General features: G+C 37.3%; 1 protein-coding gene across 2 annotated transcripts in view; it reads left to right on the forward strand.

The window, feature by feature from the left end:
• HOMER1 (homer scaffold protein 1) overlaps positions 1-20,665 on the forward strand; it is a 67,250-nt gene extending 46,585 nt beyond the window's left edge. Inside the window, exons 6-9 of one of the 2 annotated variants that reach the window (XM_014074203.2) lie at positions 5,688-5,844; positions 9,163-9,273; positions 15,299-15,379; positions 17,520-20,665. In XM_014074203.2, the coding sequence (XP_013929678.1) occupies positions 5,688-5,844; positions 9,163-9,273; positions 15,299-15,379; positions 17,520-17,708 (538 nt within the window). In that variant the 3' untranslated portion in view covers positions 17,709-20,665. The remainder of the gene's footprint in view (positions 1-5,687; positions 5,845-9,162; positions 9,274-15,298; positions 15,380-17,519) is intronic. The other variant, XM_087715603.1, reaches the window with a different exon arrangement.
• The last annotated feature ends 1,427 nt before the right edge of the window (positions 20,666-22,092 follow it).

Consider the following 22,092-nt stretch of genomic DNA (forward strand, 5'->3'; position numbering starts at 1 on the left):
TTTAAAGAAAATAGAGAACTAGTAAATTGTAAGTGGTTCTAGAAGTTATGCTTTCAGATAGAGGAGTCTTGGGATTACTGTCCAAAGTTAGGAGTCTGTCGTTTCATCTTATTCTTTTATAACATTGAGAAAGAAAGGAGATGATGAACTAATGGGAAGCATCTGGAAGGATTATAGATGGACCTTTCAAGAAAAAAAAAGTGTGAATGTGGTAGACTGACTCTCTGGAACCTAAAATAGTTTAGAATAAGAATAAGAAGCTGGGACCAAAAATGGTGCTCTAGAGAAGAAACAGCAGTTGTAAAATAGAACAAAGGAAAACCTATTCATTCCCTGATTAGGTATCTGTAAATTAACTTAAAGCAATTATCACTATTTAGTAATAGTAGGGGATGCAGTGGCTCAGTGGCTAAGACGCTGAGTTGTCGATTAGAAAGGTCGGCAGTCCGGCGGTTCAAATCCCTAATGCCGCATAATGGAGTGAGCTCCCATTACCTGTCCCAGCTTCTGCCAACCTAGCAGTTCAAAAGCACGTAAAAATGCAAGTAGAAAAAAAGGGACCACTTTGGTGGGAAGGTAACAGTGTTCCATGTTCCTTTGGTGTTTAGTCATGCCAGCCACATGACCATGGAGATGTCTTTGGACAGCGCTGGCTCTTCAGCTTTGAAATGGAGCTGAGCACCACCCCCTAGAATCAGGAAGGACATATGTGCGAGGGGAACCTTTACCTTTACCTAAGTAATAGTTTAGTTTGAGAAAAAGAGTTTTAACCTAGGTACAGTTCAGGTACGATATAATGTACTTACTTACAGACTAGTTCAATGGGCATAATCAAGGTCCATAGGTTTGAAGCTTCAAAAAATAAACTAATCAGAACCTTTACATTTTAATTACATACCTAATGTGACAGACCCCTTTTTTTCCCAGCATCCTTCTCCCAAATTGTAATACAGGTGAAGCAATCTTACAAGATTATAAGCTTTGCTGTACAAGTAGTGCAAAGAAATGAATGAGCAGAATATAACCATCTACAGGCCAAATTAATTTTTCCGTACACTATTTCTGTCATAGGATTGACCCATAGAAATTGACTTCTTCTTGTTATAGTTTTGGTCAATAAAGGATTTCATCTAACCCTTTTAGTAAAAGAGAGAAAGTATAGACTTAAGAATTCTGCCACACATCAGAAACATTAAGTTCCTTGACTCCTGAACTGGAACTGGCTGGAAATGAAACTAACTAACTTAAGAAGTTACTGAATTTCAATCTATTTCTTACTCTGGCAATGATGCCAGCAGATATTCTGCCTAAATGATGGTTTACCACATTCCTTGATTGGTGGGGTTTTTTTTACCCATTCTTCCTGCCTGAGAAAGCAAGAGTGTGATTTCCATAGATAGATTTTCTGTTTGGTCCTGCTATATTGGCTGTCCTTAACTGGAATGGGATAACTCGTCACACTGGCTCACCATGGCCAGCTTGCCGTAGAAAAATTTGCCGCAGGCAACTCACCACGGGCCAGCTCATTGCGGGAGAATGCTGGAGGTGAGGGGAAACAACTCCTCCTCCTGTTCCTTCCTCCCTCCCTTTTTGAAGCAGCTTATTCCTCCCCCCCACTTCTTGAACTTTGTGGAAGAAACTCCTGTGCACCTAAAAATGTGTGATTCTCTCCCAAGTGATCTTTTTTCTTGTCGGGGGGAAGTCCTTCTTCCCCTCCCCAATTTGTCATCCCCAATTTTTGTCTGAGCTGAGAGGAGGAAGTTGTTCACCTTGCCTCCATTACATTACATAAGACTCAGAGGTGGTATTCAACAGGTTCTGACCAGTTCTGGAGAATGGGTAGAGGAAATTTTGAGTAGTTTGGAGAACCAGTATAAATACCACCTCTGACTGGCCCCGCCCCCATCTATTCTCTGCAGTAGAATAGATTGATTTTGCAGTAACCTTCCCCTGGAGTGGGGTAGCAATAGAGATTTTACAGTATCCTTCCCCTGCCACGCCCACCAAGCCATGCCACCCCCACCAAGCCAACCCCACAGAACCGGTAGTAAAAAAATCTGAATCCCACCACTGGTTAGACTGATGTAAATAATAAAATGAATTGTTCCAGGGCGAGTTCTCCCATAGTGAGGCAGCTGGGTGAGGTAGTGGCAGCAAACCAGCAGCAGCAAGTTCTCCTAGACCAATCCTTAACACCTTTTGGCACATGTACCATACGACAGATGGGAAATATAATAAATTATATATACACTTTCTTTCCATCAGTTGGACTTGTCAGGCAGTCTCCGAGAATTGGAGATGTTTAAATGGATGGCAAAAAAAAAAAAAAATTCATATATGTTGCTCACATTCCACCATCTAGGCCAGGGGTCCCCAACCAATGTTCCCTCTAATTTTTTTTCAGTGTGGGCGGAAAAGTATAGTGTTCGAGTAGCACATTTTCATGCCTGAGCACCTGAATTTTTTTCACAGATGTCACCCAAGACAACAATGAAATCAGTGTTATATCAAATTAAACTAATAAAATTTTAAAACGAATAAAATTGTAAACGGATAAATTTAGAAATATTTGTTCAAAAGCAAACTCACCATAATTATCTTTTCAAATTCATTTTGGATTAAATAAAAAAGAGCTTTGAAATGAATATATAAATGGCACTTAATACTGGTAATATTAAAATAGTAAATGTTGATATATTTCATTTTAATGAATTTCACTTGATATACTTCATTTTAATGTATTATATGCAATTTGCTATTTTAAATGAGTAAAATGATTAAAATCCCCATGCATAAAGTCTCATTCATATCTAACAGTTTTCTTCCCTCATTAATTTGAAAACTCAAGGATTTATTGCCTGTCTGTTCAACAATGCTTTCTGATTGTTTAAAAAATTGTGGCAATTTGTTCCTCTCTATACAGGTGGTTTCAGTAACCTACTACTACTGAACTCTGGGAGACAATTCTGCATATAACTAGTGATAATAACTAGTGACCCAAAATATCCAACAAAATTGCACAGATAAACTGACAGATAGGAAGTTTAATTAGCTTAAAAGCAAAAATATTCTCAATGGCTTTGAAAATCCCAATAGCATATTTCCCCCAACAATCTGGGTCCTCATTTTATCAACCTTGGAAAGATGGAAGGCTGAGTCAATCTTGAGCCTGGTGAGATTAGATCTGCCAAATTGCAGGCAGCTGGCAGTCAGTAGAAGTAGCTTGCAGTACTGCTTTCTAACCACTGCGCCACCAGGGCTCAGAATGAAGGATGCTTACAGATAGTCCTCAGAGTTGTTAGAGTCAGAGTATCCCAATAGTTCCATGATCACAATTTGAGTGCTTGGCAACCAGATTGCAATTATGATGTTGCACTGTCCTACAGTTACATGATTGCCATTTGCAACCTTCGCTTCCAACTTCCAACAAGCAAAACTAATGGAGAAAATGGCAGGAGGTTGTAAGCAATGTTGCTTAGTGAAGAGTTCTGGTCCCAATTATTGTCAGTAACTTCACAAATTGGATTCCTTATTGGATATGAAAATATCTAGATCTTCATCCACTATCAGGAGAACGAACAATAAGTCAACTATAAACACACACACACACACACACACACGATACAAAGCAAAAAGTTATTGCAATACCAGAGAATAGCTCTGACTTGAACTGTAGCTCTGGGTTCCGCTTCAGACACAATTCCAGTATTTCCAACAGGCAGAAGAATTTTATTTTTAGCCAACATACTGTAGATGGATGCATTGAAATAGTTTCCCAATACAAATCATTGTTACTAGGCCTGTGAAACAGCTTCTCAAATCTTGTCTCTTTACTTGAACTACGAGACAAGGAATATGTTCCGAACAATAAATATATTTGATTCAAAAAAATGAGTTTTCCCATTGCAGTGTAGAAAGCAAAGCCTAGAACTGTGATGGCGAACCTATGGCACGCGTGTCAGAGGTGTCACCCAGAGCCCTCTCTGTGGGCATGCACGCCATCACCAGCTGCTCTTCCAGGTTCCATCAAGCACATGCACATCAGCCAGATGGTTCGGTGCCCATGTGCACCGGCCAGCTGCTCTCTTTTGGGTTCTGGCACATGCATGCACGCTAGCCAGTGCAAATGTGCGTGACAGAACCCAGAAGAGCAGCTGGCCACCGAGCACATGCACACTGGCCGGCTGCTATCTTCTGGGTTCTGGTGCTCCAGCATGTGCACACTCCACTTTCAGCACTTGGTGCTGAAAAGATTAACCATCACTGGCCTACAGCAACAGATGTAGTAAAGCACTGACATAAATATATGATGCAAATACAGCCATATGATATACAAAGATGCATTTATGAACTTTCTATTTGAAAATGTCTGCATAAATGTCCATCTCTTTTTCTGAATATTGGAATATTCAGAATATACACTATATTGCCAAAAGTATTCACTCTCCCATCCAAATAATCAGAATCAGGTGTTCCAATCACTTCCATGGCCACAGGTGTACAAAATCAAGTACCTAGGCATGCAGACTGTTTTTACAAACATTTGTGAAAGAATGGTTCGCTCTCAGGAGCTCAGTGAATTCCAGCATGGAACTGTGACAGGATGTCACCTGTGCAACAAATCCAATCGTGAAATTTCCTCGCTCCTAAATATTCCACAGTCAACTGTCAGCTGTATTATAAGAACATGGAAGTGTTTGGGAACTACAACAACTCAGCCACGAAGTGGTAGGCCATGTAAACCCGTCCAACATCAGTGTGTGACCTCACAAATCTGCTTCTGGAAGAATGGTCAAAAATTCCCATTAACACACTCCTAAACCTTGTGGACAGCCTTCCCAGAAGAGTTGAAGCTCTTATAGCTGCAAAGGGTGGACTGACGTCATATTGAACCCTATGGATTAGGAATGGGATGTCACTGACAGTAAGTTCATATGCGAGTAAAGGCAGGTGAGCGAATACCTTTGGCAATATAGTGTATGTTTCAAAGAGGTAAACACTTTATAACTTTAACTCTGGGTTAAAAATGTCCATCCTGTTAGGTAAGCTGCCCGTTGGGAGAGCGAGTGCGTTCAGAGAAGCGTTGTGAGAGTTGTGTTGGAGAACACACAAACCAGCATACAGAGACACTGCAGTTTATATAGGCTTTTACTTTCGTGGAAATAGAGTTATCAGAGTCCATCAAACAGTCCAAGTCATACACGGATAAGACAGTCAGTCATCAATGTCCTTCAGTTAAGGGATAATCCAAATAACATAGTCCATAATCATACAAACAGTCTGGTACTCAAAGTTTCCTAGCAGTTGCAAAACCTACAATAGCTCACGGCACTTTCTAAAAGCCAGTTTCCAAAACACTCAGATCAGATCAGCCCAGCATCTAACAAACAGAGAGCTAACAGTCATTCTGGCTCCCTCTTATGGCCGATTGAGGAAAACAGCAACCAATCACATTTTACAGTATGATTTAAAGAAACAGGTATAGCATTGTTACATGATTTATATATTGCCAATCCAACCGTTAGATTATATTCCTAACACATACCACCAAACTACCTGTTCAGTCTGAAAAACAGTAGGATGTATTATATTATATTATATTGTATACTGTAGTCATCCATTAAAAAATAGGATAGACCACATCCGAGGGATGCTCATTAATGTGACCACTCTAATTTTGTCCTTAGTTCGGCAATCAGCAAGCACTGGGAAGCAGAACTTGCTACGCTAAAGGGCAACAATGCCAAGCTGACAGCAGCTCTCCTTGAGTCCACTGCCAACGTGAAACAATGGAAACAGCAGCTTGCTGCGTATCAAGAGGAAGCAGAACGTCTACATAAACGAGTGAGTTGACACCACTTGAATAGTAAAACTGTGATAAGCTATGCCTTGAGGAAAGGTGTGGCTAAAATGTTATTATAGAGAGTTATCCATTCCTGTAACAATTAATAACATCCATCCATATGATGTTTTATTTGCCCTTCTTGAAATTAAAGACCGAGGAAAGTTCAAGTTCATCCAGGTGTTCTGTTTCCATAATGATCCCCATTATTGAAATAAATGCTTGAGTAATATAATTATTATGTACTAATTATCCCAGCATTTTAATATTATTAAAATATTATTTAATATTAATATTATTATGAGAAGCACAGTAGGTACAGTAAATACATGCCTAACTAATAGTTAATCATTTTGCAGGGCAACTACCATGTTGTGTTAGTTGCCTTACAACATGATTAACTGATGACTGGACAAACAAGCCGGGCAGCTTAAAGCATGCCTTCCAAACACTCTTTAGTTACAGAGCCAAGCTATGCCTGCTGATGATTGTCTGTGAATGGGTAATCAGTCATACACTCATGAAATTGTGGCATTGGAAGATCCATAAGATTAATTTGTTCCAAGTTCTTGCAGTTGTTTGAAAAGCCAAATAAATGTTCCTTAGGAGGTGGCAATGTTGCCTCTTTTAAAAGTCTCCAAAATCACAACCTCTGTATGTAAACTGTTCCACTACTATATAGAGTCTATATAGACAGTATTATAGACAATACTGTCAGAGAAAGACTCCTTATAATTAAACAAAATCAAGATAGCTGCAACTTTTGGCTATGGCATCCAGCCCTGGCTTCTGTAGTGATGGAAAATCTTCCCCTTGCTTCACTTTTATGTTTCTGAAGATGGATATCATGTCTTCCTTGAATCTTCTTTCTCCGGATTGAATCTTCCAAGTTTCTCCAGCCTCTCTTCATAGGGCATGTCCACAAGTACCTGCATCCTCTTTGTTGCCCTGGCTCTGTTTCAATTTTTCAGCATCTTTCTGGAAATGGATTTACTGCGCCTCTACATGCAGCTTTGGAAAAGAATACCCGGTCCAGGAATTCATTTCTCAGTAGATGTTTGTATCTCATAGAATAACATCTAATTAAGATGAGTTCTAATAGGACAGAAGGGCTATGTGGTACCTCCTGATGACCAATGAAATTTTTAAAAAGTTCAGTCAAAGCCACCAAACTTTTGTCTGATCCTGCTTTAATTAAACACTGAATTCATGAAAAACAGGATATCTTGGATCAAGTCCTGAAGGTTCTAATCCCCCCCCCTCAATTCCAATGCAGTCCTAGGCTGCATCAGTAGATCACATCAAGTGTTAGTACCGTTTTATATTGCCTTGATAAGGGCACCTTTGGAATACTGTGGCCAGTTTTGGTCACCACAATACAAAAAAAGATATTAAGGCTCTAGAAATAGTGCAGAAAAGAGCAAGAAAGTTAATTAAGGGACTGCAAGCTAAACCATACAATGAATGTTTGTAGGAACTGGCAATGTCTAGTCTATCATAGAGAAAGACCAGGGGTGGCAAGATAGCAGTCTTCCAAAATTTGAGGAACTGTCACAGAGATGAGGTAGTTAATCCATGCACCTGAGGGCAAAACGAGAAGTAACTGATGGAAGCTAAACAAAGTTAGATCCAACCTACAATTAAGAAGAAATTTCCTGTCAGTGAGAACAATTTATCAGTGGATGGGGTGAATTGCTGCTGGTTTTACTACCGATTTGCGAGCGTGCACATGCTGTTCAATGTAAATTGTTCTTTGCGTATGCGCAGAACAATTTACAGTGAACTGCGCACGCGCAGTCACTAAAAACCAAAATGGCAGCAGCCCAGCAGTGGCATGGGAACCAGTTTGGGGGCGTGGCAGGAATGGGTTACTACCGGTTCTGTGACCCAGGCCTGAATTCCACTACCGGTTCAGCCGAATCGGGCCGAACCAGGAGCAATCCACCTCTGCTTTGAACAGTACTAAAAGAACTGTTGTAAGTCAAGGGCTACCTGCATAGGTTCTCCTACTTGAACAGAACACCTCCAAGGTCCCTTCCACCTCCTGTTATTCTGTATTGTGTGTGCTGTATCCTTTTTGCTGGAGTGAAATTAACTCTTTTTTTGCCATTTTCCCCACAAACTCCACATAGTAGCAACTACTTTGCTCTCCAAAGTTACTGTTTTCTATCCTACAGTTAAAAAAGGGCTCCTGATCACTGCAACAAGTCATAACTGCCAGGTGTCACTACTGTGATTAAAAAATTGAGTGTGGCAAATTTTATTTAAAACAGAAACAATGGAAATCCAAGCTCATTTAATTGGACACGTAATTTGTCTCTAACAAAGAGGTGGATCTCTTATCCCTAAGGATTATTTTCTTCAATGTTTTCTATTGCGATAAAGTGTAGTGGCTTCCTAAGAATATTTATCGGGAATATTTTCTATTTACTTGTAAGGAACGGCAAGTCGTTCATTTAGATGCCTGGGGTTTTTGCCTTCTTAATTATGCTGCTATTGCCATTTGGTTCTAGGTAGTTCTAAGAACCAAGATGAAGAAAGGCAAAACAAATAAAAATGTACCTATTTTTTCATGTATGCCTAGCAATAGCAAAATTTTTGCACCTCAAACTAGTTAACTTTTAGAATGCATCCAGGATCCAGGATCCATGACTCTCATGGAATAATACCAAATGTCATGAAACATTTCCTATGGTCAGGTCCTGATGTTTGACTGTACTATACAGTTCAACCTGGGCTACTTTCAAGGCAGATACATCTCTGATGATCTCCCTGAATTTTAAATTCAATTTTAATGAATTTTAAAAAGGTGGCGCAGTGGGTAGAGTGCAGCACTGCAGGCCACTTCAGCTGACTGCTAGATCAGCAGTTCAGCGGTTCAAATCTCACTGGCTCAGGGTTGACTCAGCCTTCCATCCTTCCGAGGTGGGTAAAATGAGGACCCGGATTGTTGTTGGGGGCAATATGCTGACTCTGTAAACCGCTTAGAGAGGGCTGAAAGCCCTATGAAGCGGTATATAAAAATCTGCTATTGCTATTGCTAAAGAACATTTCAAGTACATTAGAAGTTTTGCCGTTGTTGAAAGGTTTGAGGAATCTGGTAAGTGTAATAAATGTATCTGAAATATGACCCACCATGTCATGTATTGTCTAGTGATTTTGTTATAAATACCGTATCACATATCACAGTAATTTCCCTCCCCTCTTATCCAATAGACATTGATGCTTTGATCGAGATATTTCAGAAGGGGGACATTTTTCATATATTCTTCTAATTAACTGTATTATTATTATAATAATTATATGTATTGTTTTTACAGGTGACTGAGCTGGAGTGTGTGAGTAGTCAAGCAAATGCAGTCCAAACTCATAAAACAGAATTAAATCAGACAATACAAGAATTAGAAGCAACACTGAAGAAAAAGGAAGAGGTACTTTGTTATGTTTATTGATTCATGTAGCTATTTTAGAAAATATTTTAAGAATATAATAAGATTAAATGTTTAGGTTGGTGTGACTAGAATTAATACATGATCTATTGCAGTGTTTCTCAACCTTGGTGACTTTAAGTCCTGTGGACTTCAACTCCCAGAATTCCCCAGCCAGCATAGGGAGTTGAAGTCCACAGGACTTAAAGTCACCAAGGTTGAGAAACACTGATCTATTGAGTTCAGAATGTGAGGTAAATTTGCACAAAAGTATGAACAACAGCAGAAGGGGGAATATTCAGCCTGCATTACTTTTTCCTTAGCCCAGTCCCCTTCCCACCTAACAACAATTTTGGTCTAGCCCAGTGGTTCACAACCTGTGGGTCGGGACCCCTTTGGGGATCGAATGACCCTTTCACAGGGGTTGCCTAAGACCATCGGAAAACACATATTTTCGATGGTCTTAGGAACCGAGACACCAATTTTATGGTTGGGGGTCACCACAACATGAGGAACTGTATTAACGGGTCGCGGCATTGGGAAGGTTGAGAACCACTGTCTAGCCAAAAACAAAAAACAAAACGGAAGAGTTTTTAAGCTATAATATTTCTAAAGCCATTGCTTCACCCACAAACCTGAACGAACACACAAGCAAATGTCCTTGCTTCGGTTAGTTTTAAGAGGCATCCTTTGATATTAACAGAAGCTTCTTAAAATTATCTTGCAAGACAGGAGGGCAATTTTAAGAGGGAATTCTTTTCTATGAGTTTTGTGAGCCATGCAACCCCCACTCCCACTCCCTAGTCTCTTTCATGTAGGCATTACCCACTCTTGAGTTTAAAGTTTTGCAGGGAAATGAAAGGGAGGGTAAAAATAAGCATAGGTAATATAGATTAGGCTTCAAACTCAATCAGAGCTGCAGATATCCCTTAATACAGGGCTGTCAAACTTGTGGCCTGTGGGCCAGATGCATCATGTGCTGGCCACGCCCAGTTTAGCGAAGGAGGAAAAAGTCCCGATATGTCACATGACGACACTGTGACAATGCAAGTTTGACACTCCTGCCTTAATATGTGTTTTAAATTGTGGTATTGTTTTTTTTCGTGTTCTTTTTTTCCTTGTTTGTACCCCCCCCCCTTGACTTGGGTTGTGAGCCGCCCTGAGTCCCCTTCGGGGAAAAGGGCAGCATAGAAATATAATCAATTCAATTCAATTCAATTCAATATATTTCTGTAGAAGTTTCTTATTCCATTGATTACACTAGTGCTTACTCTGATGCATGATTGAAGCATACACCAAATGAGGTATTAATTCTGTATACAGTATCTGAAATTAAATTTCTTTACAAGTCTACTCAAAAGTATATAGAAATGTATATCAATAGTATATATTATTATTATTGCAGCTCCTTATGTTTACTTTGTCAGTTTGGCTTTTCTCTGTGTTTGGTTTTTATATTGTTTTGCTTTTATAATATAGTTTTACTTTTTTTAAATTATATTTTTCAAACTGATTGCATACTAAGAGAATTTCTGCTATTAGCATAAAAATACAGTATCCCTGAATTGGTACTTAAAAATCAGAACATTTTTAGACATGTGTTTTCAAGTAAAATTATACCAAGTAAATTAGTTTTAATGAAGGCACTTTAATCAGGAAGAAGAAAATGACCTAAAAGATAGATTTTATAATACCTATAGACGATACTGCAGATATAGCTATAGCTATAGTTTAATTATACATTAATACATGAGAAAAGGGTGTGTGTGTGTGTGTGTGTGTGTGTGTGTGTGTGTGTGTGTAAGAGAGAGAGGGGGGAGAGAGAGAATGAATTAAGAAAATATTGTATTGCACAGAATAGAATGGCTAATTAGAAGACAGCCTGCAGTACTATCATTATATGGACATTAGGACTAAAAAAAAGGGACAATTGAATTTGCTCCTGTACTTGAGTGGATTTCCAGTCCTACAGCAGGTTATTTCCTCTTGTTGTCCTCCCCCCTCTTCCCCCTCCTCTGGTGCATCTTTTAAATGTACTCTGTATAATCTAGTAACTTTCCAGGACAGTTTTGAGGTCATGTAACAAAATTCAAGGGCGAGATTACTATAATTCTGCTGGTAACTGCTATCCTATGAGCAGGACAAAATAAAATAAGATGCAACCCATTGGCTCATATAATATGCTTAAGTCAGACCTTAATTCAGATTGACAAAACACTGTTGAGTTTATATAATTTAACAAAATAAAAGAGTTGAAAGGGACCTTGGATGTCTTCTAGTCGAACCTCCTGCTCAGGAAGGAAGCCCTATACCATTTCAGAGAAATACCATAGTACAGCAGTGATGTGCAGTGAGGATTATGGCTGGTGAGGCACTGACACAGTGGTGGGTTTCAAATTTTTTTAGACTTGTGGACTTCAACTCCCAGAATTCCACAGCCAGGCATGCTCAGTTCCGATTTAAAGCGACAGCATTTGTTTTTCTCCTTTGCGAAAAAGTTTCCTTCATTCTTTTTCTTCTCCCTCCCCCTCCTTCCTCCCTCTCTCCCTCCCTCCCCACTCTCTCAAACAGACACACGCACACAGAGAAGTTGGATTGGACTATCTCTCCTACCCCCTTCCCTCTCTCACTCACTCTCTCTCAAACAAACACAAACACAGAAGTTTTTGTTTTATCCAGGTGTGTGTGTGTGTGTGTGTGTGTGTGTGTTTGAAAAGGCAACGTGGCTCTGCCTTCAATCAAACTACACTTGGGGAGGGAGGTACACTTGAGGATGAAGTTCAAATTCCTCCCCCTCCCTCTGACCCACACGTACCTTTTCCAGCTGTTTCAGCGAGGATATCAACTCTGCTCTTGCCTGTCATCATGAAAAGAAAAAAAAAATGTAAAAGGAAAAAGGCAAGAGCTGAGGTCAGGCTGAGCTAGTTGCTGCCAGAGTCACCATGGATGACTCTGCTTAACTGTTTAAAAAACCCCTCTAAAAAGCGCCATCTACAAGAGGAGGCAGGAGAACGACGTGCCTCACCTACGGCAGGAATTTTTAGACTTTTAACCCTTGCTTAACTCTGCTCGAGTGATCATAAAATGCCTAAAGTCAGACTAGATGAGGCACGTCGTTCTCCTGCCTCCTCCTGTAGAGGGCGCTTTTTAGAGGTTTTTTTAAACAGTTAAGCAGAGTCATCCACGGTGACTCTGGCAGCAACTAGCTCCGCCTGACCTCAGCTCTTGCCTTTTTCCTTTTACATTTTTTTTCTTTTCATGATGACAGTGGTGAGGCTCTGCCTCCCCTGCCTCCCCTGACTGCACGTCCCTTTAGTACAGTATTCTTTAACATGATGGTCTGGCTCGTACAATATGATGAAATAATAGAACAGTTCTCCAAATACACCCAAATTATAAACTGCTAGTTCAGTATTGTGTGTCCCTGATTAGTGTAATGTCCAGAATATTTGTAATTATTGGAAAAAGGTACATGTCAGAGGTGGGTTTCTACTGGTTCTTACCGGTTTGGGCAAACCGGTAGTGGTTATTTGGCCTGGGTCGCACAACTGGCAGCAATCCAGGCTGGCCACATCCCCGAACCGGTTCCCCGGTCTCCATTGCTGGCATGTTTTTTATTAGCTTTTCATGGTCTTCACGCATACGCAAAACAATTTACAGTGAAGTGCACATGCGCAAGCAACACACGTCTGGCACGTGCGAAGCGAACTGGTGCCGGTAGGAACCCACCCCTGGTGTATGTATCTTTTTTTAAACATTGCTTGAATGAAATTAAGCTTCATGACTGAATCGGGTTCATCCATAGGAACAGAATAGCAGAAGCTTTTAGTATTGTTTGTTGGAAAGTCTGTTAAACAAGTACAGCTTGCAGGCATGCCTGAGCATGTAATCCTAAACTGTTTGATCAGAGTGCTCTGTTGCTAAATACTTGGCTTTCAGGTAATTCACAATTCCTTGCACCGCTCCATTAGAACACATCTTTATTTCCAAATGCAACAGAATCAACATTATCCTTGAAACTATAGGGGTGTGCAAACAAATTGTAACCCATTTCTTAAATGGCTTTTATATGCTAGTCTTCAATGCCTGAAAAGCTGCTTTATTAGGATTCAAGGTAGTCTCTCTTGAGACTGAGATATCTGGAATGACCTCTATACTCTGAGGAGGTGCATTGGCAGGAAGTTCAAAGAAAAGCTTAGCTGCCTCTAGCAGAGCTTGCTCACTTCCCCAAAGAATAAATGGGATTGCCTTTTTATATCACTCCCCAGGCCTTGGCAGTGTATTATATTTTCTATAGCAGTAATTGACACTGTATGTTTCAAAGACGAGTTCAGGATAGAAGTAGCACTGAAATAAAATGTTTTCAGGGAAGTTTCGGCTAGCTACTTAGCTGGAAGGTTTTTTACTGCATTTCAGAGTTTTGTGAATGTGAACTTTGATTTTATGAAATCCCATTTAATTTTTTGAAACCTTTTAGTTTATATCTTCAGAAGTCTCTTTTGTCAGTGTTCTAACTACTGGTGATCATTCATGCTGGACTCTCTAGTGATTATCATTCATTTTAACATTTGCTTAACAATATTGCATTATGGAGAGAGCTCTTCGCTAGACATTCTGCAGAACACAAAATAAAACACCAGAAAAATTATTCTGCCATTCCTTTATACTAAGTATATGCCAGGCCAGTCAGGGGCTGCACTAGGTTTTGCAAGCAACATTAAGAATAACAGTTTAAAAGTGGCTCAGGTCAGTATATGAGATTTGATGGAACTTTGCTTTTTTTAAAAATTAAAGTAATTGCCATAAGCCATTTAGTTCATTAAAAGCTTTCTCAATACAGAGATGTTTAAAACAAACAAACAAACAAACATTTTGAACCTCCGTCTCTCTTGATTGTTCTGGAGATAATTAGAAGGATTCTGGAGGCAATACAGTAATGGTTAGAGTTTTTATGCCACTAATTTAAGCTTTTCTCTATCATTCAGAGTTGTATAATTTGGATTATAGTTCCTCAGTCACTTTTTTTTTTAACTTTTGTATCATTAAATTGATTTTGCTCTGCTTTCTAGTAACATGAAATTACTTCTTTGTTCTTGTAATGGGCAGGATAATAATTTGAAGAACAGGAGGAAGAGTTCCAACCAAGACAATAGTCAGATAAAAGAAATCTGAGTCTAGGGTAGAAATGCGATTTGAGAAAGCATCTCAGATGGCAGTCTCCCTAGTTTCCAGAGAGAAATAGGAAAAGAGGGGGAGCATATTCAAACTTGCAAGATTATGCTATTTTTTATATATACTAAGAGCGGTATTAGCAGCCATGACTTTGGTTTTCTAATCTGGTCTACTTTGGAAAGTTTATATTGTATCTGTCATTGACAAAATGCACTGAAGATTGGCAATTGAATTTACTAATTCATCCAGCAACACATTCATCTACTTGTGCAAGTTTTTCCACCATTTTTCTATAATGTACAATCATTTCACAAGTTTCCCTATCAGAAATTCAATCTTGGTCTTTACTAAATTAATTTTTAGATCCATACTCTTCGAATCATACATTCTATCTAACATTGCAAATGTTACAAATTGCAAGTTGGGAAAGAGGGGTCGAGAAATTTTAAGACATAAAATGCTAATAGGAAAGTAGTAAGTATATGTGACCCAGAAAAGTGAAAGTGGGTATATGTGAGAAGGTGCTCCTGTCTGCTTGTAATATGGTGGTGAGAGTAGAGTAAGTCAGGAGAAACATAAAAGTAAGGTGAATGCTATGGAAATGAGCAGATAATGAATGAATGTCTATTTAATATAGTAAATTCTCATTTTTAAAGAGTATATTGCAGTAGTATAATGATTTAGAAAGTAGAAGTCAGGGATCTGTGGTTGACCGCTGGAAAGCTGACTCCAGGTCTTAGTCTTTCAATTACCAGTCCCTCTTTATCCAGCAATCAATATGGCTGAATTGTCCAAGGCTAAAGTTTGTATCTGTGTTTTCATCAGTTTGGGTAATATGCTATTTTATTCTTCTTAGGAAATTGAAAAATTGAGAGAAGAAATTGACAATGCCAGAGAGCTTCAGGCGCAAAGAGACTCTTTAACTCAGAAATTACAAGTAAGTAACAGTGGTGGGAGATCTGTTAATGTCTAATTTATATAATATAAATCACCCATAGGTTACTAGATGATAAATTTTAAGGCCCCATATATAAAATCTGTGCTCCCTAGTTTAAACTCAAGGCTTTTTCTTATGCTTCCAAGTTAATGGATACTATTTCCCTCTTAACACTGGCAGCTTGAATTACTTGCTCTTTAGTAAGGAGAATGAGAAGATAAAGGCAGGGGATGACCAAGAGTATTTGTGAGCATATGGTTAAGAGAATGGAAAGGGTAACCCCAGGCATCATTTGATGCTGACAAGGAGATGGATTGTTCTCTTTTGGTTCAGCAGCTCCATTAAGACATAATTGCAAAACGGTTTTGATCCATGTTTCTCATAAGAACTAAAGGCTTAATACTCCTTGTGTGAAAAGTTTTATGTAAACGTTAATAATAGCTGATCTGTTCAGTGGAAACTAAAGAGATACCAAAGACTTTTTATGCCAAACACAAGTTTATGAAGTCACCATATTATGTCTAATAATAAGTCCATGAAATTGAACTTAACTTGAGGGAGATTGACCTTTCATTCATGCTGATTAAAAATTACATGCTTCAGTTTATGATGAAATGCTGGTGTTATGACTCCAAAACTTGCTTTTTCATGGCAGACAACTCAGATATTACAGGAAGCTAACATTAATTTTTACTCATAGCAATTATCCTGTATATTGATACTGTCATATGCCAGAGTTTTGTTTGCAAATTCTTATATATGACATTCCTTAATGATTTGTAGACATATAGTTTATATCTCTTTGGCTAAAGATTTTGCCATTTATTCTCACAATTGATGTTTTACAATTACCTGGACAAGCTATTTAGGTAATGAGTGAAGAATTTATGCCCAATTATGAATAACATGCATATTGCTTAGTCAGATGTTGTAGTTACTTATTTATTTGACATGAAATAAGTATCAGTTTGTTATCTTGAAAAAAATCAATGACAAAATTTACAGATGTGAGAAGAAAGGTTTTGCAGAACTATATTTGTTTTGGAAATCAGTTAGTGGGGAATGATTAAAATATATATTTGCTAACTTTTTAAAGAATAGAATACACTAAATCTTATTGAGGAAGCAGTTCATACACATTTAGCATATATTGATTTCTTAATTGTATCAGAAACACTGATAAAGATGGATCCCCTTCAAACCATGTTTTCTATGATATAATATCCATGTTGCTCTATATCAGCAAATATGTGGATATGTGCCTTGCTCAGTAGTAGTGACACCATCCATTAACTATATATGGACTCCGTGACATTGGTGTAGGCACTAGGATTTCCTTCACATTTGTTGCTACCCAGTTTTGGTGGTACTATAATATGTCACCAAAGTTAAGGAGAAATCTTCATAAAATTATTATTAACCAGGACACTAAGTACTTAGAATTACATAATCTTCAGAATGGAATCAAATAATTACAAAATTGAGTGTTTTGTTTATGTGCATTTATGAATCAGATCTGAATAATAAACATATCTGAACAGATATATACACACAATCTTCAGTTAATTTTTTTTCACCAATGGTTTAGTTCTAGATCACATGGAAGTAATCAGATTGTCATTGCCAGAGGCAAAATATTTACTTATGTTCATAGTTTATTATTTTATATTCTGGCAATTGCCCATTCCTTTTTGACAAAGGAAGGAGAATATACGTGTCCCAGAATAATATTGCAGGATCCAATCTGGGCTGGTCACGGAGACCAGATATTTAATCTTGTGAGCTTTCGGACTCGTGCTGAAGCCCATCTTTGGCAAACTTCTCTCTAACAGTGTGGGTGCTTCAAATTATTTTGTGTGTGGTATTCTGTGTACTCTCTCTACTAGAGAAGAGTTCCCTGAAGATGGAGTCCAGTAACAAAGCTAAACATGGGTCTCAGTCCAAAAACAGATGTGACCTTCTACAATTTGCTTACTTATAGACAGATAAATACAATGTTGTGATAATTACCCTGCAAGGAAAGTTCCATCCTGGATCACATTGTAGCATGCCTTATACAACGATATTTCCGTGTAACATTAAGAATAGCATTTAAAAATCAGTATTTTATTTACTTTGCATATTACATTTTTTTTTAAAGGAAGTGGAAGTTCGAAATAAAGATCTAGAAGGCCAACTATCCGATCTTGAACAGCGTTTGGAGAAAAGTCAGAATGAACAAGAAGTTTTTCGCAATAACTTGAAAACACTTTTAGAAATTCTCGATGGCAAAATTTTTGAACTTACAGAACTACGAGATAATCTGGCCAAGCTAATAGAATGCAGCTAAAGAATACAGGATCTCAGTGCCAAACTTCTTAAAGATGCACTGTCTCTCTTCATACAGGACTTTGTTGGGCTCTGCATCAAAGTTGCACAAAATTAGAAAAATGCTCCTTCAGAAGGGCCTGTTTTAAATTTTCAACAATATACAATATACAGTATTTCAATGTAAAATTTCAGAATTGAGCTTGTAGTTAGTTGAAAAAAAATAATAACTTGAAGTACAAATTACCTCCTTGTATATAATTGGCCATAGATAACTCGAGGGTATTAACAGTAACTGAATGCAATCCTTTTCTAATTATTAGCCAATGAAATAATAAGAAGTGCTTCAAATGACATCCCTCTTAGTGTTCCACACAATGTAGGCGATCAGTTTTATTTTCTTTGTTAAGGCAACAGTATGCTGTGTTTTGTGCAAGAACTTTGTGATGACAGCCCTCTCTTTCGTTGTAATCTGAATAATTTCTCAGGATATTTTGTACTGTTGAAAAAAACAGTGCATTACCAATTAATTCTTGCCAGGAGTGAGAGAGAGTTGCATCTTTAATTCAGACCTAATGAATTAATGCTTGTATAGAGTTCTTCCCTTTTTTTTTTATACTGGAAGATACTGTCTTTATTTACAATGTTCACTCTGGTGTTCTATAATATTGTCTAGTGTATGGTTTACTTTTTTCCTATTGGGAATTCATGTATGTAGAAATTATGTATTTCATTTTGTTATGCATTTTGAAGCCTATCTATGAAGACAAGCAAGTCCCTGAAAGGAATTTTAAATTTTGCTATGTTCAAATAAGGTTCAGTCTATACTTATGGAATATCACATGGAGTTAACTTTTCTTATCAAAATATGTTTTAGTAATTTATTTAGCAAGAATTCTGAAACTGGAAATATAGGTATTGCTAGGGCATTGACCTTGCTCAAGCAATTAAGGGGAGGGAAAAGCATTGTATTAGCATAGATTTTTTTTTCCTGCTGTATGTTCATGAAACATCTTTATTAGAAAAATGTGCCAGGCGATGTTCTGAATTTCAAAACAAGACCTGAATTCAGTTATCCTCAGTGAACCTCTTTTTAAGTTGTATTGATGTAATTTACAAAGGTTTTTTTTGCCAAATACAATATATATATATATATAAATTTTAAAGGAAAAAAGAAAAGCAAACTGAGAGTCAATCTATGTTTCATGAATGGAATAAGCTAGCCTTGCTGTAGATTGTCTAATATTGCAAAAGATTTTTAAAAATTGAACAAAAAAAAATCAGACAACAATGCACTGATCTTTTTATTTACACCAAATTAATTTGGATGTTAAATATAAAATACAGCTTAAATATAAACTCTATATTTTTTTTCCACTTAAGGACTGCTATTCAAAACTAGATAATATAAATCGGGTTTTTTATGTGTGTACTGTATGTATATACTGTATAATACAGGCACTCTAATTTGTATTTAAAATGAGATAAATATTTGGCTTAATTTATAAAATGACATTTTCTTTATCTGTAATTTAACAAGTGTCTCCTGAAATATCAGGATTATTGTTAATTAAACACTAAATTATGATGTATTATACTATATGTACTGTACACATCATTTGTTTTGTCCATGTTTTAGAGTATTTTATCATTTATTTTATTTATTATTGGGAAAATATTTGTTCATTGCATTCATAGACAAAAGCTTTCTATGGTGATTTTTAAAAACTTAATAGCTAAGTGTTGATGATGTGTAACCTTATTGGTCAGGACAGTAGTGATTACCTGATTTTAATTTACCTGAAGAAGTTTGCACCTCATTCTCTTGCTAGATGAGTGTCACTCAGAAACATCTTCAGCAAAGTATAAAATTGGTGTAATTCTTGGACGAATGAAATACCATAAGTTCTTGCTCAGTATTCTTAATTATAGCAAGTTAGAGCAGAAATTTGATGGCAAAAAATGTAATATTGTTTTTAATAAGATCAAAAATTTTAATACAAGGACATTTACATGTGGGAAAAAAGTTTACAAAGTTATTTCCACTTCAATGCTGTGTATATGTGTTGTACAAGAAAACTTATTTGTATATGTACACACATACATGTATATACAGTATATAAAAAATTAAATGTGCACATTTAGAATATTTTCCTATTGAAATTAAAATTAGTAATCAGAAATCAATATTTGGGAATTTCTTTTCTCATGTATATTTAGATGCTTGACTTTGGGTTCTTTTGTTTGTAAAATAAAATCCAAGAGGGCTGTACCACTGAATCCCCAAAAGTCATCTAACATGTATATGGGACAAGATAAATATAAGTGCACATATAAATTAATTATATTAAAAATATTTTAATGTTCATTTACATTAGATGGGTGTTAGAAATTATATGTTAACAATTACACTCAGTTGTTCTTAATGAAATGGCTTTCCTGCACTTGCATATATGCCAGAAAATACTTTTGATTGTCATAGACTAAGAAAAGCAAACAAGAATTTACATCGAAGAACAATCACATTGTGTATAACTTGTTATATGACAATTATGGAGTCTTGTTAAAAATTCTTTTAAAACCCAACAAAATACAGTTTTTATTTTGAAATACAATTGCTGTTCTGGAGAATGTACTTTTATTATTTTTTCTTTCTTGAACTCTTTTTAAGAATTATAAACTGTTCATTGGATGGCAGCATTTACCTTAATTCTTCAGGTGCTACTGGATTTTGAATTAGAGTGTCATGTTGTGAAATTATGACTTTGACATAAAAAGGTTTTATAAGTATATCCCTGTCTGGAAGTTGGTTATTGGGGCCTCTTTCTCATAACTCTACTCCAGAATTTTTAATAATTTCATTCTTCCATATAGAATTTCTTGATCCCAGGCCACAAAATTCATCAAATGAAACCGATAGGCACCAGTTTCATGATTGAACAATGTGGGCTTATTCAGAATCAAGTGGCTTTTGTTGTCTAATGACTATTTTAATATAAGCAAGTTGGAAGCTAGACAAATAAAGCATCTGTTTGATTGGTCCTGTTTGAAAGACATTCAGATGTAGACTATAGATAATAATAATAATAATGATCAATAATATGATGGTACCTTTGGGAAGTCGGTGCCAATTGCATGAACAGAAGACCTCATTTCACTTACAAAAGAAACTACAATCCAGGAGAATCCACCCAATCATCTGTACTGGAGCAATTTTTTTAGGGAAGGGTACAACAAAAAGCTGCTTCTTTCACAACAAATGGAGATTCTCCCCATAAAAAACTCGCTTCCACTTTTAAAATTATTGTTTTAAAACTGCTGCACAAAGCAAATAGAAAGTATTTAAATTAGACTGTGGCTAGTTCCACATATTACATGAAGAGCTGTTTGCATAATCAGCCAGACCTAGTAGGATTATAGATCACTGACCATTTTGCAAGGCCATCTGCTATCAGCCCACCAAAAGACAACTTCCACCCAACTTTATAACCTATACGTTGTTTTTTTTTCTGAATAGGGCCACCTAAGTGATGCTGCCCAGTTCACATATTGTACTTCAAATCCATTGTAGGCAAATCGCTCCACACCAACTGGTTACTGAGTGCTACGACAGGAATTGTCGTCACTGATTTTCCCAGACATTTTTTCCCCACTGGTGAAATAATGAAACAGTGAATCAGTTCCTATGATTTTACAAGTTTGTTGGTGGAACAGTAGAACAGTGGGCCCTCTCTTGTGTTTCTTAGCAGATGAAATTGAAATGAATTTTGTCACTTCCCTTTATTGGCTATAGAGCCAGGAAAAGGGTAGAAGTGTGGTGTTCATGGTTTTCATGGGTTCGGGAGGGATAAAGAAATGGAATTTATTAGTCAAGATCTACTGTAAATGTAAACGAAATCCAAAGAACAGGCTGTCACTGGGACCAAACTGGAAGAATTGAATCTAGAAAAGTATTTCTTACACTGATTTTATTTCCTCTGAGTTTATGTGCAGAACCCAAGAATTTTAAGGTTGAAGTGTTGAAAAAGTCCCAGGTTGTTACCTAATTTGATAAGATTTCAGTTTAACATTACATGAACTGCCAACAGATTTGGACCTGCAAAGGGGTATTGGAATATATGAAGAACTGTGATGGTCCAGTTGTTAGAATGCAGAATTGCAAGCAAACTCTGTTCACAGCCAGGAATTCGATCCCGATCAGCTCAAGGTTAATTCAGCCTTCCATCCATCTGAAGTCGGTAAAACGAGGACCCAAATTGTTGGGGGCAATATGCTGACACTGTAAACTGCTCAGAGAGTGCTGTAAAGCATTATGGAGCGGTATATAAGCCTAAGTGCTATTGCAAATTACTCCCCCCCCCCTGCTCCCAGCAATGTGATAACATCTACCCATGACAGAAACTGTA

Source organism: Thamnophis sirtalis, unplaced genomic scaffold (assembly GCF_051295495.1).
Source record: "Thamnophis sirtalis isolate CommonGarterSnake01/CBP01778 unplaced genomic scaffold, rThaSir2_p1.2 scaffold_5, whole genome shotgun sequence".
NCBI classification, from domain to species: Eukaryota; Metazoa; Chordata; class Lepidosauria; order Squamata; family Natricidae; genus Thamnophis; species Thamnophis sirtalis.